Below are 17,330 nucleotides of genomic sequence, written 5' to 3' on the forward strand. Positions count from 1 at the left end.
CAATTTCATCGTGCCGACCAAATCACAGCGAACTGCCTTGCCCTAGCTCTACTCAACTACTGCCAGTTACACGCCGTGCACGCAGTTACATAGGTTGGCTTACCACACAGTAGGTGACGCCTGCACCATCGAAACAAACTAGCTTAACAAAACCCCTGCTTCGTGAAACATCCTCCCCGCCCAATGAGGGAATTTTCCTCATGATGACAAACACACTTAATCTCATGCTATTTAAACATCATAACCCTCAGCCGGGTAAATAACCGCGATCTTAGTAATTGGACGGCGGTATTCTGCAGTCGGTGTCTTTGCCTTTACGTTGCGAACTTTTCCATCTAGACCGGGGTACACTTGCGTAATGCGGGCGATAGTCCATTTTCCACGCACAGCATTAGCATCAGCCATCATCACTATGTCGTCAACGCGAACGTTACGGCGGTCAACGTTCCACTTCCGTCGTGGCGCTAACAAAGGAAGAACATCCCTTGTCCAACGCTGCCAAAATGAGTCGACGATGCGCTGAACGAGTTCGACCCGATGCCTGGGATTTCTAGTTTCGCGGAATGGCCCTTGTGAGACATCGCTGGAAGCCCGTCCTAACAGCATGTCATTAGGACTCAGGTAGCTTCCGTCATCAGGATCGGTTGGGATTCTGCCAATCGGCCGTTGATTCACTAGATTAGCAACCTCTAGTAGGCACGTGTATAGCTCGAAGGGCGTTAAAGTTTGCTCTCCAATAGCCTTCTTGAGAGCATACTTGCAGCTTTTCACCAATGATTCGGCACATCCATTTTGGTGTGGCGCTCCAGGCGTGATGAATTTCCACTCCATGCCCCTTTCTGCACAGAATTCTCTCAGCCTATCACCAGACCAGCCTTGCACCATACTCCTCAACTCACGTTCTGCTCCCACAAATTGCGTTCCATTGTCACTTAGGATTGTTACTGGCTGACCCCTAATCGCGATGAATCGACGCAGCACCTGTATGAACTCCATGCTAGAGCAATCAACAGCAAGCTCTAAATGGACTGCTCTTGTGTTTAAACATGTGAACAGAACTTCATAGTGTTTAGCAGTCTTGTTACGTCCAACTTTCACTGGAAATGGCCCGAAATAGTCACATGCTGTATGGTGAAATGGTGGTGTATGCGGGGCTAGTCGTTCTATGGGTAACTCTGCCATTTCCTGTGTTTCTGTTTTGTGATCGAATGCTCTGCATACGGTACATCTGAACTTCACAGTCTTTGCAAGTTTATGCCCTTTTAGAATCCAGTAGTTTCTTCTAGTCTTTGCTGTGGTAGCCGCAACTCCGCCATGACCACTCTCATGAACATGTCGCGTTATCAGTGTCGATATCCAGTTGTCGTAAGGAAGCAGAGCTGGGTGCTTTATTTCAAACGGCATTTTAGCCCTGTCTACTCTGCCTCCTACTCTAATAATGCCTGCATCATCTATAAACGGACTGAGCGCTTTCATTTCTCCCTTTTCGACTCGGGATCTCAAACACGTCTGAGCACTCTGAATTAGGAATGTCTCTCCTTTCTGTAACTCAGCAGGTGTTAAAATACTGTCGCCTTCTCTGTCACCCTGTTCATCCCTGTTTCTGTATCTTGATTTTAACCTGTTCACAAACTTTAGCACATATGAAGTAACTCTGATCAGCTTCCTCCAACTGGAGAATCTTTTACAATCAATTACCTCTTCCCCTGGTTTAGTTACCAACAACACTGATTGCTCCTTTCGTCTTTCCTTTTCAACTTCTGATAGCTTTTCCTCGGTCTTTGCTTCCTTTGGCCACTCTGCCTTAGGCTTGCGCAAAAAGTCAGGTCCATACTGCCATCTTCCGTTCAACTGATCAGCATTTAATCCTCTGGTAAGATCATCTGCAACGTTGACCTCTCCTGGTATGTGTCGCCATTGACTTGGATCTGTGGCACTTTGGATTTCTCCCACTCTTGTCGAGACGAACATCTTGAAGCTTTTAGCTTTGTTCTTTATCCACGATAAGGCAATCATACTGTCTGTCATGAAGATAACCCGATTCAACTCCATGGCCAATCTCATCTTGATTGTCCTATACATCTGCTTCCAAATACTGCTGCTTGCAATCCAGCCGTGGGACAGTTAGGTTGCTTCAGTGGTCCACCCGTGATTTGGCTGCCCACAAACCGCACTTACATAGCTTTGTTCCGCTGTCTCCCACCGTAAGTAAGCACATGCTCCGAATGCATCCATCGATGCATCAACAAAAGATGCACAGTGTCGTTCTACCAATAACCTTGTTAGGTGTCAGGCATCTCTCAAACGCAACATTGCTCAGCTTTCCTCATTTTCTGGAAAAATAACTTCCTCCATTCACTTGACTCTCTAGCAGGCAGCTCTGCATCCCAACAAGTCCTTCACCCCACAGCTGTTGTAGCCCCAATTTTCGCTCGTATTACGAACGCTGCGGCAAAACCAATCGGTCAAAAATACGAGCCCACGCGACTCAAGATGCTTCTCTTTGTCATCCTGCTGGGAGCATTACTCTTGGTGTAGGCTATATCATCCTTCAGTTTCACCTTGTATGAAAAGAATATCGAGTCACTATTCCACACAACTCCAAGCACTTCTCATTACTCGCTGTCTCTAGCAGCTTAGTTTTCCTTCTCCGGACTCGTGCTGGTTTGCCCACCCTAACGGTTGTTTAATCTCCATTCTTTCAACCCTTAAGGCCTCCATTCGGCTAACACCCGGTCAATGCGTCACTAAGCTCCCTCAGCTTCAGTCACCGTTGGAACCGACACACAAATGTCATCCATGTATGAATTCTGCTTCATAGTCTATCAGCTGGGGCAAGTCCTGTGTGCATTTTATATGTCCCGCAGTTTGACGCCTTGATTCATGTAGGGGACACCCCTGGGATAAAAAAAACTTGGGTAGACATTCGAATCATGGAAGGATAGGTGAAATTCAAGATGGCGTTCAATATGGCCGTCAAGTCATGTAATTGACCATAACTCGCCACCTATTTATGATAGGAGGTTGATTTTGGTGGCTATTCCTAGTTGTTTATGGTAGGCTAGTCCTTAAAACTAATACCCGGTATCGAAAATGGTATTGCCATCATTGTTAAATCTAAGATGGCCGCCAAAAGGGACATCCGATCATGAAAACTGCTTAACTTCTCGCCAGTCTGTTATGAAGAAAGAGTAATTTTCCGTTCTATCCCGTATGTTTTAGTCAAGTTTGCCGACTGAGGATCTAATAACGTAGATTAAAAACGCCACTGCAATCTACGGGCGCCAATGCAGGACAGGGCTCAAGGTCTGTCTAACAAAACTCACTTTTGTGGCACAAAAACTCAGATTTCTGTCTCACAAAAGTCAATGTTTGTTGAACACAAAACTCATTCTGTCAATCCTGTCCTCCAGCAAAACTCAAGTTGTTGTGAACACAGGAAGTGTCAACAATCATTCGTCAATCCCTGGTCGGCCACAAAACTCATTGTAAACACAGAAACTTCCATTCTTCAATCCTGTTCCACAAAACTCAATTCTGTCGAACCCGGTTTCCACAAAACTCGATTTTTGTTGCCCAAATAATGGCACTACGAGCACTGTAAAGAAGGGCTACATTGTCAAGAAACTGGGCTGAAATGCCGAGTCACTAAGTTAAAAGAAACAAGTTAAGATGGCGACGTGACCACATTTCTCCAGCCCAGTTCCTGACTAATGGTTAGCCCTTCTACATGCGTTGTGCCATACACTTTGGCAAACAAAAACGAGTTTTGTGGAAACCGGTTCCGACAGAATTGAGTTTGTGTGTTAACGAGGGAAATTGAGTTTATGTGGTACAGGAATTGACAGAAATTGAGTTTTGTGGGACAGGATTGACAGAATTGATGTTTTGTGTTCACCAAAAAAATGTGAGTTTTGTGGGACGAATTGAGTTTGTGTTCACCAAATTGAGTTTAGTGGGACGAGGAATTGACAGACATTGATTTTCGTGTTCAAAAACTCATTTTTGTCAGTTATTAGTACAAAAGCCTGTCCTGGCATTGGCGCCCCGTAGCATCCAGCTCATCAAAGCCTTAAGATGACCACAAAATATGACCGTCATTTATTGCAACTTTTCAGCATATCGCTATATGATACTAGCAGCATGTTAGCAGTTATACGCATGATATATATGGTAAGGGTAACTTTAATACTGATATCACTGTGTCCTTAGATACCAATTGTGTTTCTGCAGTCATGACTTTGTTCGGTCGGGCATTTGCAAAATTTGCAACACTTGGTACCATTCTGTTGACACACAGCACACTTGCGTAGAACACTTCACAACAGAAACATCACAACGAAAACATCGTCCGGCAAGGTAGATGGAACCTACCTGGAACAAGCATACCATCTAATAATTCGAATCCAAAGTCGTAGGTATCCAGAGTTAAGGACACTCAAACAGTCATCTTGAACTATAGGTGGATAAAAGGCTCTGGGGAATATGTCCCTGTTAGCTGCGTGGCTAGTCGTGGCAAGTCCATGATACGGTCACAGACTTGCCTGTGAGAGTATAGACTAAGTCGTAATTCATCCATATTTTTATATATGGTCACCAATGTTCACGGAATGCTGTACCAAAGAATATAGTTCCGGGTCAAGCTAGACACAAAATGTGACCGAGTTCTACCCGGAAGTCCTTGAGCGTGTCTATGTGGTTCGCTTTGAGCGCTGCCAATTGTGTGCCAAATTTTTTGCGATTGTGATGTCACATACGATTCCAAGCATGAAAGGCCAGCAGTAACATCACATTAATTCACGGCGCTCTGCTTTGCTGCCAATTACAGTTGTACTAAGGATGTACCTGATACTGACCCTCTACACGCTCTGCTCTCTAATCAACATGTTCTAACCGATTTATATGGCGTTTAAAAGATCGTGCTGAAAATGTAACAAACAGCACCTAAACATCAGTGTCACCTTGACAGCACACAATCTTCTTGACACCCCGATCCTAATAGCAAGCAAAACATGGCATGTAGAACATACCGCTTCTTCCAGAGTAGAATCGAGTTCAGTATGTATCGTTTGTAATTCCCCGAATGGACAGACCTTGTCTTCGTTAGTACACCTTGCATGTGCTCCCTTCCAATTTGGCTAACTACAATTTCCACACCAGGGACTCGTGGTAAGGACATTGGTTCCTAATCAAATAACATAGTTAGCATGGTTCCTCTAGTCTAGCGCATATGTGCCGCTGAGCCCAGAAGCTGTCATTTCCTTTGCATTAGTCCTCAGATATTGAAATACTGTACTACTGAATCGTGTCTCATGTCCTCGCGTTCGTTCACTGTCCTTTCACAGATGCCTTCATGAGAATCGAAAAACAAAGTCGATACGTGCTGGCATATGACACCAAGCCAAATTGACGTTTCAAAAATACCTCGTACAGAAATCTCCAATGTCTCAATGACGACGTTTCTAATCTTTCTCAACATACTGCCATGACAGTCTCACAAAGTAGTCCAGTGTTGGCATTGCCGTCCACTTGAGAACGGAGCTTGTAATTCAGCACCGCTGGGGGTCAGCTTCTTTTCCGAGAATCGTTTGTCAGTTCAGGACTTGCAGGTTGTCGGTGCGATAGAACGGCGCATCGGTCATCAAAGAGGTAACTGGAGACACCAACGAGGTCAGTGTGACACACATATCGGTATGCACACAACGCGCGTAATCTCGAGCAATAGCTCTAACTTCTTCGTGCTACCCAAAATCCTTCTCTCCTTGTTTGTGTTTGATATTGATGGTTTTCCTTCTTATCACCGATGCGCGGTAACAAACGCTTTCAAGTTCCGTTTATAATAACTATCAACTTCAGAGGCACTTCGTTTGTCTATTAGTCCTATTCCTTTCGAAATTCATTGTTACCTCTCACACCAGAACACGTTTCCTGCTGAGCCATTCGTCACCGAGATCCTTTTCAAACATCATCAGGCATAATGGCAGACGCAACAGGATGTTTTGCAGCCGTTGTTCGTATCTTCGGACAACTTTGAACGGATCTCATGGGTACCAAATATGCCATCATGTCAATCAACCTTTTGCTCCCCGCCTTCAGTTTACGGTCCAGTGGTGAATTTATGGTTGACAACTCACTCTGAAATCGGTGCCATTCTGACCTCCGCTTATCGCCCTAGAACAGGGGTGGTAACAGACATCATTTCATGGTGAATGATATTCCATTTCGTAGACGTATTGGCTCTTCCTGGTTGCTCCGAATGATACCGGCACTGCTCTTGAGGACGGTTTATCGTTTGCTCTAACACATGTCCATTGCACAACGGCTGTAATGAGCTGACAAACGCTCTTGATTCACAAAGTTTTCATGAGATAGCTGGTGCGTCCTCAGGCAGACCTTTGGCCATGTCTGCCAGGTTATAAGGTAACGCCAGCGAAGGTAGTTGGTCGAGTCAAATTTGTGAAGTAAGGGCAGATAGCTCAACAGTTTCCAATGTAGTGCCAATTCCCTTCCCGATCAGCTCGCCATCAAGGTCCTTTGCAAATGACCATACAATGAATGTAGCCCAGGTATCTAAATTTTGACTTCTCTCGCTCGTTACTGTCGTTGAACTTCTTCAGAAGTCATCAAACAGATACCTATGAGTAGCGATAATCGCAAAGCAGCTGTGACTTTTCTAACGTGATCTTTGTCCAAGACACTTGCTTCTCATTTCCCTCAGATGCCCAGAGGGCTCTGGTACTTGCTATGTGCCAATTCATCAAAGAATGCTTCCCACTGAAGTCGCTTTTCATTGTTTCCAGATAGGCAATGTCATACCTGCCAAAGGCCCGCACATAATACGAGCCAGCCCAAGACTGCCTGTGGTCACGTTAGGGCCAAAGATACCGTTTTCTATCCAAGATTAACTTTACTGCTCCACCTACAGCCAAGTATTTTCCGCAATACACCCGAGAAAATCTTGACCATAAAATGGAACGGATCCGGAAGACACATCGAAATATTTTGAAATTCAAGCTGAGGCGCCACAACATCGAATTTGCCTCTGCTATGTGGTAAAACTGCTTCGTCACATGCAAGAGCTATTTATTCTGCCTAAGTGACCAGGTATACCGCTGAAAGTGTTTGAGGCGGTATATCCACTGTCTTTGTACTCTGTTACCGGTGAAGGTAGGACATGGCAGGAACACAGTGATCAGTATTAAAGTTACCGTTACACAATAATATCATGTAGACTGTAAATGCTGGGCTAGATTATTAGCCGAATATGTGAAAAAGTTGTCAATAAATGACGCGTCAGTGCATATTGGTCGGCCATATCTTAGCTTTGATAGTGATGCCAGTGCGTTTTAATCTGTTTAATTAGTCCAAGTGGTAATAACCTGACCCCTAAAACATAGGATAGACACGAAAATTACCCTTCTATCATAAGTCTGCGAGAAAGTATAGCATTTATATGATACCGTGTGTCCCTTTCGGTGCCATGCTTAATTTAACAATGAATGCAATGCATTTTTCGGTAGCGTATTAGTTTTAATGGATAGCCTGACCATAAAACATAGGGATACCACCCCGAAAATCAAAAACCCTCCAATCATAAATAGGTGGCGAGTTTATGGTCAATTACAGTGAATTGACGGCCTCTTGAAGCCATCTTGAATTATTCCCTATCCTTCCCGATGATTCAGAATGTCTACTCCAAGTTTTTTTACTCCCAGGGGTTCCTACATGAATCAACGTCAAACCTGACGGGACATATAAATGCACAACAGAACTTCCCCGCAAGCGATAGACTATCACTGCCGCTGCTGCATGTGATATCTCTCTGCCCCTTCTTCAGCTGTCTTCCGCAATGCTATCTGTGCTAATGCTGCGGCTGGTTTGTCACCAAAAGTGACCACCCTCATTTGTATACATCCGGCTTCCGTCCAGTTCAGGGTTTTCTCCACAGAAAGCGGTGAACATGTTGATCTTTCTTGGGTATCACACTCTGTGTACATTTTGGATATCTCCCACACAAGGCACTCTCATGCTCTCTAACTATAGCAATACCCCGACAAGCCATTGAGAAGATCTGGTCCCTTCATCCAATAGTTGTTCAAAAGACTGGCCCTGGTAAGAGCCGACGAATTGAATACAATTCGGATGGGGTACTCTTCTTCTCAGGTCTAATGATAGCATAGATAGAGATTGTAGTGTACTGGCCTTATATGACTTCACTTCCTGATCAGATAATTTTTTGGCAAAGCCCATTTCCCACATCTCTTATCTGATTGTCATATGCTCTGCATGCTGTGGATCTTTAGTCAGCTTTTTCTCGTAGCACACAACATCCTCTCACTTGCACCTTGTTGTCGCGGAAGCAAGCCTGGATCCTTAACCATGGTACGGTACAAGCCATTGGTTGCCAACCTTCCGACAAGAATTATTTATCAACTTACATTCCTCTACTTCTTGACTGCTAAGCCCATGTGGTTGGCACCGACAAGAATCATGGCATACTCCCATCGATTCTGTTGTCCAAAAGTCCTTTAAATCTACTGGGCTTGACAGCATTACATTCAGGACTGCACGGTGGCGGGCTGCCTCTTGGGTAGCTCCAAATACCACCCATCCTAATGGAGAATGCCTTGCTACCAAGCTCCCTTCCTGTTTGGTTTCTCCTTCATGTAGGTAGGCATGGTCGATCCCCACCAGAACGTCGATGGAACCACTCCACGGTGTACATTCCTCTTATTCAGGTGAAATGTCTTGGCAAGATCTTCTATCTGTACCTCTGCTATGTCGTTGTTGATGCACTGAAGCCCAACAGCTGACACTCCATAAACACGCTTGTCGTCAAGTGACTGCAGTTTCATACGATAGAATTTTGTGTGCACTTCTTCAACATCGCCTCCAACTTTCGTAATGTTGATGGATATCGGTCTTCCTTTCAGGTTCAACTCCTCTGCTAGCGACTGCTTCACCAGACTAATCTGGGCACCTGAATCAAGGAGACAATTAACTGTCGAACTCATTCGTTCAGGGCCTAAGATCTTTACAGACAGAACCGGTAAAAGTGCTGCCTTGCCTGCCACACTTGCCACCTCTACGCTTACAGTCTGTGTATGCCTGTGTAGTAATGGGTGATGAAAAGACTGACACTGCGCCCCATTAACTAGCTCCGTGCATCTCTTCCTTCTCTTGCAGTTCGTCATCCGGTGCTCCCTACCAGCTTTCTTGAGACAACTAAAACAAGCATGGTTGTCCTTCATCAGCTGAAATCTATCAGGTTGCCTCTTAGAAAGAATCTTCTTACACTGGTCAACCAAGTTGATCTGATTTGCAGAGCCAGCATTTAAATTGGCCACTGATCCTTCGGGTTGCTGCCCTCCTTGCTATATGACTAATAGAAGCCATTAATTTGCCATCTCTTAGAGGGGCTAATGCTCGAAGTCTTGCCTTTAACTCTCCAGCCATCCAGTCCAACATCAGCAGGAAGGATGGTGCCGTTTTCACGCTTTCCGATGCGAACCACACCTTTCTGTCTTCCTGGCTCATTTTCCTTTCCACCATAGCTAGCATGTGGCTGTTGTCCATGTCATGTGTTTGACCCACTTCCTTAAGCGTGTTGTAGCTTCTCCGCACCAGATGCACCAGGTCACAAAATCGTGCATCCTCACCTTCCTTAAGCGGGCGAAACTTTCCCAAGTCATGAACAATGGCATCTGACACGAAGCGTGGATCCCCATAGATGTTATCTAAATGCGCCCATGCAGCATCGTAATCGTTGCCGATTCCTCTTATCAGATCTGCCGGCGTTCCCTGCAAGCACGTACGCAGGAGAGTAATTGCGTCTCGCTTGCTGTACCTGCTGTCAATTAGGTGGTGAAAGTCGGATCTAAAGATCGCATATTCCCTTACATCACCACTGAAACGTGGGAGCCTCGGCCGCTCCATCTGTACTTTGCACGCTGTAGCCTCTACTTGTGGACTAGGACTGGGCCTCGTCTGAATTTCTAACCCACCTCGCTCTGTGTCCGTAGATGCAAGAACCTCATTTACGCCTTCTACCTTTACATCAGTCGCCTGCTCCTTATAATGATCCTTTACTTGCATTTTCATGGTCATAAAGACAGTCTGGCAGTCTTTCATCCAGACTTCTTCCTTCTCGAATTCTTCATCGTCTTGGATGAGCATACAATAGGCCTCATGCTTAATTTGCAGATCCTGGTAGGCCAGCTCTAACTGCTTCACGCACTCTGTTACCTCATCTACTTCTCTGTCGCTATCCAGAAGTTGCTGTATGGCATTTGATAATCGGGTCAGCTTCGCCTTAGCACTCCTGCGCTTGATCTTGAGATCCTTAGCTTCTTGAGCCATTGCTACTGTATTCCCTCAATCTTCTATCCCAGGTTAGCAAGAAATCGAATGTTATGAACAGTCGAGAAAGGGAACCAAAACTTTGCGTCCTGCCTTGAACCGATATATTTGGTTTTTATTCGATCTGTAAATAAATATTACAAATAAAGATACTAACCATTACAATACACATAGAACAAGTAAAAATAGAGACTGATACATAGCACAAACAAGCGTTACGGACAACCAAGTAATTCTCAGTAATTCAATGCGTTCTTCTTTTTTAACGAGAATTTATTACTCTACTTCAAATCAATAATTACTGAAGCAAATAATACACTCTATCTGTTTGCCACCTCGAAAGTACAGTTGTAGAACAAGCAATGCCTCAAAATACAAGCTGCCATCAATATTTAGAATAGCCACACCTTATCCACCTAAAATAAACATTTTGTCACACGTTGTAACCTTACATTCGCTTAATTTCCGTTGGCTACGAGTATTTAACGTCATTGTCACGGCATATGTCATATTAAACATCGACATTTATCCTCATTCTACATGACCTGCGGTGTAGGGCGCTATATAAGAAAATAAAGTATAACTTCAGCTTAGTACTGCGTTTTAAATACAATAATTCCTGTCTAAGCATTTTCTACTGCCACACTGAGCACTCTATAATAATTCCCTACAACTATCGCATGCACAGTGACTTTACCTATGCAAAATTCCTATGTAAATATACACGCGAACGGGACCACACAAATTAACCATTAAGCTCAAATAAAAGTATCTAAATTATCACTTACTTCTTTGACAGGATACAATTTCATCGTGCCGACCAAATTACAGCGAACTGCCTTGCGCTAGCTCTACTCAACTACTGCCAGTTACACGCCGAACACGCACTGGCTACAACTCTAACTGGCTTCTAACACACACACGTGACGTCTAGCGAATTGCCACGTTAACAAATTTAAACAAAGCTGTGTCTAGACGCGCTACTGTAAAAGAAAAATATCGCTACATAGGTTGGCTTACCACACAGTAGGTGACGCCTGCACCACAGAAACAAATTAGCTTAACAAAAACCCCTGCTTCGTGAAACACTTACCACTGGTCCGATGTAAATATTTTCGCGTTTTCTGGCCTGCTTATGAACGATTGATTGCACACGCTAATAACATGCCGTGTAAATATGTTTCAGTGGGGATGCCTTGGAGCATCTAATGAAGGATTTGAAACCTGCCACTGAGTACTGGATATAGTAAGTGTTGGTAGCATAGTTGGCCCTTTAATTATCACTAGATTAATCTGGTGTTTACTTGAGAATAAATTGTATATTTTATGCTGATGTGTGCTCATGAGAGCCTGAAGTTCATATGGTTCACTTAACATGCATGCAAGTGTAGGAGGCAGCAATGTTCTGTGAGTGATTGCTACCTCTGCACAACAATATACTAAATGAATGCTAATAGTTAATTAGTTATGGTAATGGCATCCATTGATCTGATAGTAAATGTCATCTGTACTGATAAGTGTGGTACGAGTGGGCTTGCCTAAAAATATTCAGCACGTGTATATATGTTTAGCTCGCATTGACATCGTCAAGATGAGCTATTGCCATGGTGCGTTGTCCGTCGTACGTCCGTTCGTCCATCCGTCCGTCCGTCAACATTTGGCTACGGTCCACGATAACTGGAGAACTGTTTGACCCACATGTTTCAAATTGCATACAGTTGTTACTCCTATGGGAGAGATGTGAACGTCCTATTTTGGAGCAAGCCAGTTGACCTATTTTCGAGCCATGCCCACTTTTTGGCAAAAATGGAAATGGCCATAAGTCAGTTCAGGTTGAACGGATTTTCCTCATTTTTGGTATATGAATGAATAATTATAAGGACTGGCCCCAAAACATCACAGTGGTTTTAATATTCTTTTTAAATTATGCAAATTAGGTAGATTTTGGCAATTTTACTAGGCATTTCAGTGTCTGCCTACGGTCAACGATAACTCAAGAACCGTTTGACCCACATGTTTAAAATTGCATACAGTTGTCACTCCTATGGGAGAGATTTGAACGTCCTATTTTGAAGCACGCCTGTCGACCTACTTTCGAGCCACGCCCACTTTTTGGCCATAGCCATCTCGATTCATTCGATTACTTACAATTCATTCAATTTACCTACCTACCTACCTATCTACCTACCTACCTACCTAATCATACCTATGTGTAATATTGTGTTTTAGATTCTTTGTTACAGTAATTTGACTGGAATATGTTATTGCTTTTATTTGCGCAATAATCGAAAACCAAAATGGCGATCATTTAGGTGTAGCACCATCTCTCGCCCAGATTTCATACTTTCAAATCTGAAACATTTATCGCATCAAAACTAACCCTGAAACAAAAGAGTGAAATTTCTATTAGTATAAAACAGGTAATAAGGACATTTGATCACATTTCGGTCCATCGTAAATGAAACACTTACCAAATTTTAAATATCATCTCCCTCTTATCACACCCAAGGTGAGCTATAGTGTCATTGACACTTTCATTACAATAATTGTGTAAAGTGTGTAATTGTATCCCCCGCGACGAAGTCGGCGGGGATACTATGGTTTCATGTCTCCCCAGCCGCCGCCGCCGCAGACAATTTCCCTTCCGCTCCTAATAACTACGAACTCCCTAATTTGACTACGCGCTCACACGAAACATTGGTATACTTACAACATTCTGGGGAGCAAGTAGGCAGCGTACAAAACAGGTCACGCAACCTTTTAAAATTGTACCTTTAACCTGACGCTTGATCATATTTTCCTTCCCGATTTATAACTCCGCCCTTAATCGACCTAGCGCTACCAAAACCAGGTTACTACGACCTTTATTTGACCTTTACCTTGACCTTGATCATATTTCCCTTCCGCTCCATAACTCGGCCCCTAATTGACCTAGCGCTACCAAACTTGGTATACTTACACATCTTTGGGAGAATGTGTGTCGCGTACCAAAACCAGGTCACTATGATCTTTATTTGACCTTTACCTTGACTTTGATCATATTTTCCTTCTGCTCTATAACTCGGCCCCTCATTCACCTAGCGCGACCAAACTTGGTATACTTACACATCTTGGGGAGAAGGTGTGTCACGTACCGAAACCAGGTCACTGCGACCTTTGTTTGACATTGACCTTGACCTTGACCTTCATCATATTTCCCTTCCGCTCTATAACTCGGCCCCTAATTGACCTAGCGCGACCAAACTTCGTATACTTACACATCTTGGGGAGAACACAGGGGATACATGTAGTTGGCAACAACTGCCCTTTCTAGTTTACAATTGCTATCTACTGATCTAATTGCTTTGTTTGTTCTTGCATAACTCAATAATCCAGATAACTGCCTAGGATTTCTCATACAGAACAGTACAACAATTATTATGTTTGTATTCATTTCAGCATTTCAGCATTGTTGGATGACCTCAAGGGAGACAGATCAGAAAGTATGTATCAACCAATATGCAATTTTCCAAGTGTTATGTTATGCAAAATAATTATTATTATAATTTCATATATCTTTTATTATTTATATGTGGATGTTGAGAGTTGGATGTGATATAAGCTTTAGCTGGGAAGCTTGGGAGGGAATATTATGAAGTTGCAGCCTTTATAAGGAAACTGTTATGGTTTCTTATAGTAAGACCTATGGACATAGTTGCCTTTATCTGTTAGTACCCTGACTCACAGTCATGAGAATTGAAAACTGGTGTTGCGCTGTGAATGTGGCATCAAATGCCTACAAACATGAGTGCTGGCATCAATCTGATCTCTCCTGTTCTGCTAACTACGTCGATGGCTACCAGGGGTTGCCACGTGAGAAAAGTTCGCCAGCTCTGTAGCTTCATGGTCATATTCGATTTCTTTTTTTCATTACAGTGGTGAGCTTCACAACAATTTCCTGTGAGCCAGAAACACCACAGCCACCAAAATTTGTCAACAGGACCAAAACCAGCATATCCTTGAAATGGAATGTAAGTGGCAGGCTTGTATCCATTGCATCATCTCTACTACCTGAGCTTCATATCTACTTTATTGCACGTCTTTCTCTGACAGCAGTTGCCACTGTTTTTATGTGATAATAAGTTCATTTAGTCTACATGAAGTGTTTCCTCATTTCCCTGGTTGAATAAGTCGGTTAGTTTCTAAGTGTAATGTGTTGTCTTATCACTAGATGTTTAGCAAGCAATGAGAGGTTTGCTGTGGTTCCATGTTTAATTCTCATTGTGTTGTTTGTGTAGTCCACTGCCGATAATGGTTCTAAGATGCTTGGCTATTGCCTTGAGTACGACGAGGGAAAAGGTGAAGACAATTTCACGGAGATATACTGTGACCTCACACGGCAGTTCAAAGTCACCAAATTACAGGCTTCCACATGTTACCGCTTCCGACTTTACGCTGTCAATGAGATTGGCAAAAGGTTGGTGATTGCAGGCTAGGGGGTGGGGGTGCTGGGGGTGATTGCAGGTGTTGGAGTAGGGTGTTGGGGTGCATGTGGGGTGGGGCTAGGATAAGGCATGCTAGGTACACATCGGTACTAGGTGTGATGTCGTTATTATAGTGTCAGAAAGTCATTAATTGTTTCTGGAGTCGAAACATGATCATTCCTGAGCAGTAGTGTCAAAGTATGAGAGTAAAGTTCAGATTGTAATAGAAACGCAGTAGTTGCGCTGAAATCCTTTCCGTTTATCGTGGCTTACACTTGATTGACCTGTGTTACTCTTGATTCTGTTACAGTGATTACAGTGACATAGTTTGCTATTCCACAAGTGGCAGTGTTCCGTCGCAACCAGATGCCCCACAATTGAAAGATGCATTTATTTCAAAGCTTGCACTGGTTTGGAGCAGGCGACCAAGCGATGATGACTTCACGTTACAAATGGAGGATGATTTATCGGTGAGCATCAACTCCCTCCCTCAGTGTATTCACCTGCTAGACAATTTCACTCGTAGTAGTGCACACTGGTGAATAACTAATTGGATTGGTTAAATGTTGTCTACGTCTGTAATATAATATCGTTTCTCTGTGTGTGTAGGGCCATGGCTTCCTTCCTGTGTACAATGGCAGAGACACGATGTATGCCATGGGGGGGCTGAGGAGAAATACTGCGTATACATTTAAAGTAAGTGTGCATGTGTGACTGCGTGCGTGTCTGTGTGCATGCATGACTGCCTGCGTGCCTGTGTGCGTGTGTGACTGCGTGCGTGCCTGCGTGCATGCGTGACTGCCTGTGTGCATGCGTGACTGCCTGCGTGCGTGTGTGACTGCCTGTGTGCATGCGTGACTGCCTGCGTGCGTGTGTGACTGCGTGCGTGCATGCATAACTGCCTGCGTGCATGCGTGCCTGCGTGTGTGTGTGACTGCGTGCGTGCCTGCGTGTGTGTGTGACTGCGTGCGTGCATAGGTAAGCTTTTTCATATTGTACTTACTTCATTGTCTTTTCCAAAAGTTTGCCTTAGCTGTATGAATATTGTTTGTCTATCTCTGTCGTGTGAAGTCTTCTTTAATATAATTCATGTCATGATTTCAGCTGTGTGCACACAATGAGGAGGGGCAGAGTAAATGGAGCGAAACAGTCGTGTTTAAGACACGGCCAGACAAGCCCGGCGCACCCTCTAAACCAATCCTCAAAGGTAGAATACACGCCAACAGCTTTAAGGTTTCATGGGGTATGTATCTGATACTACGCATCCATGTTTTTTCAGTTACACTTGTATACAGTACAGGTAGGTCCCGTTTTACGATGGTCCATTTAATTTTTACACCTTTTCACATTAACAGCCTTTTCAAAATTACCTAAAAAATTAAAAATAACCAAAAAAATTGCAACTCAATAACAACATCGCAGCAACGCCTGTGAGTCAGAACACGCAATATGCGTTTTTTTGTGTGTGGTGCATTGTGGGTGGAATGATAGCATTTAATTGCATTATAATTTGGTCTTGTTTTACGACTTTTCATTTTATAACCCTGTTTTACTGGAACCTAACCCTGTCGTAAAACGGGACCTACCTGTATATAGAACATGTATAATGTGGCATCCACAGTTCTCCACACGAGTAAATATAGTGATGGCGACCTGGCTGGTCTAATTTGATTTTAATGCATTTTCTGTAAGATGTCAGTCATTGTCATTACAGTCAGTCCATGAGCAACACACCAGACACACATTTATATGTTTTAATTCATGTTTCACTCCCACAACTCTTTATACAAATGTTATGATTCCATAGAATTATTTCGTAATGAATATCTATTTTGTCTTATCTTAGATCTGCCAAAGGATAATGGTGGTGCTGAAATATCACAGTATATGTTGGAACTGGATGATGGCAGGGGTAGGTTTGTCTGTTTATTTTAAACTATAACTCTTAACAGCTAGCTCTTTGGGCATTTTGCAGCCGTGCAGTACAGTTCATGAAGACGTGCAAAATAACATACCTAGCAAACAAATTACCTTATTATTATGTGTCCTGAAGCACCCTCAGAATGCCTTTATAGCACAATATGATGGTAATATAATTGAGTTCCATCCCTTATTGCAGTTGCACACCTACCTGACCACACTATCTTGTGAGTAATAGATGCCCCTGGGAGGGGGGGGGGGTGGCTAAGTGTATACATGTAGTAACTGTTGTTATGTATTATAGGGTTTGAAGTGATCTACACAGGAGCTGAGCTTGAATTTCACTGTGATCACTTGGAGCCTGGTCACACGTACAAGCTGTGCACACTCTGCTCCAGTGCCGGCGGTTACAGCGATGTGAGTCATGTAGTAGCAGTGATAGCGGTAGTGGTAGCAGCAGTGGTAGTGGTAGTGATAGTAGCAATGGTAGTGATAGCAGTAATGGTAGCAGTAGTGGTAGTGATAGCGGTAGTGGTAGCAGCAGTGGTAGTGGTAGCAGTAATGGTAGCAGTAGTGGTAGTGATAGCA

The 17,330-nt window shown here is 43.6% G+C and overlaps 3 protein-coding genes across 5 annotated transcripts in view; 1 reads left to right on the forward strand and 2 right to left on the reverse strand.

The window, feature by feature from the left end:
• The window catches only part of LOC106813992 (fibronectin type-III domain-containing protein 3A-like), a 39,013-nt gene that overhangs the window by 4,291 nt on the left and 17,392 nt on the right, over window positions 1-17,330 (forward strand). For 2 of the 3 annotated variants that reach the window (XR_001394535.1, XM_014818246.1), the window contains exons 4-12: window positions 11,546-11,605; window positions 13,798-13,841; window positions 14,275-14,369; window positions 14,637-14,815; window positions 15,133-15,292; window positions 15,432-15,518; window positions 15,927-16,065; window positions 16,669-16,734; window positions 17,047-17,159. Coding sequence is in view for 2 of the 3 variants with exons in the window: in XM_014818246.1 (XP_014673732.1) it covers window positions 11,568-11,605; window positions 13,798-13,841; window positions 14,275-14,369; window positions 14,637-14,815; window positions 15,133-15,292; window positions 15,432-15,518; window positions 15,927-16,065; window positions 16,669-16,734; window positions 17,047-17,159 (921 nt within the window). In the remaining variant the exon portion in view is untranslated. The remainder of the gene's footprint in view (window positions 1-11,545; window positions 11,606-13,797; window positions 13,842-14,274; window positions 14,370-14,636; window positions 14,816-15,132; window positions 15,293-15,431; window positions 15,519-15,926; window positions 16,066-16,668; window positions 16,735-17,046; window positions 17,160-17,330) is intronic. The other variant, XM_014818248.1, reaches the window with a different exon arrangement.
• LOC106813985 lies at window positions 232-2,064 on the reverse strand. The gene has a single exon (XM_014818240.1). It carries the CDS (start codon window positions 2,062-2,064, stop codon window positions 232-234), a length of 1,833 nt encoding a protein of 610 aa, XP_014673726.1.
• LOC106813986 lies at window positions 8,631-11,431 on the reverse strand. The gene is made up of 4 exons (XM_014818241.1): window positions 11,148-11,431; window positions 9,439-10,483; window positions 9,140-9,314; window positions 8,631-8,980 (listed from the first exon to the last, which is right to left on the reverse strand). The coding sequence occupies exons 2-4, from the start codon at window positions 10,357-10,359 to the stop codon at window positions 8,631-8,633; spliced, it is 1,446 nt and encodes a 481-aa protein (XP_014673727.1). The 5' UTR covers window positions 10,360-10,483; window positions 11,148-11,431.

Source organism: Priapulus caudatus, unplaced genomic scaffold (assembly GCF_000485595.1).
Source record: "Priapulus caudatus unplaced genomic scaffold, Priapulus_caudatus-5.0.1 Scaffold852, whole genome shotgun sequence".
Classification (NCBI taxonomy): domain Eukaryota; kingdom Metazoa; phylum Priapulida; class Priapulimorpha; order Priapulimorphida; family Priapulidae; genus Priapulus; species Priapulus caudatus.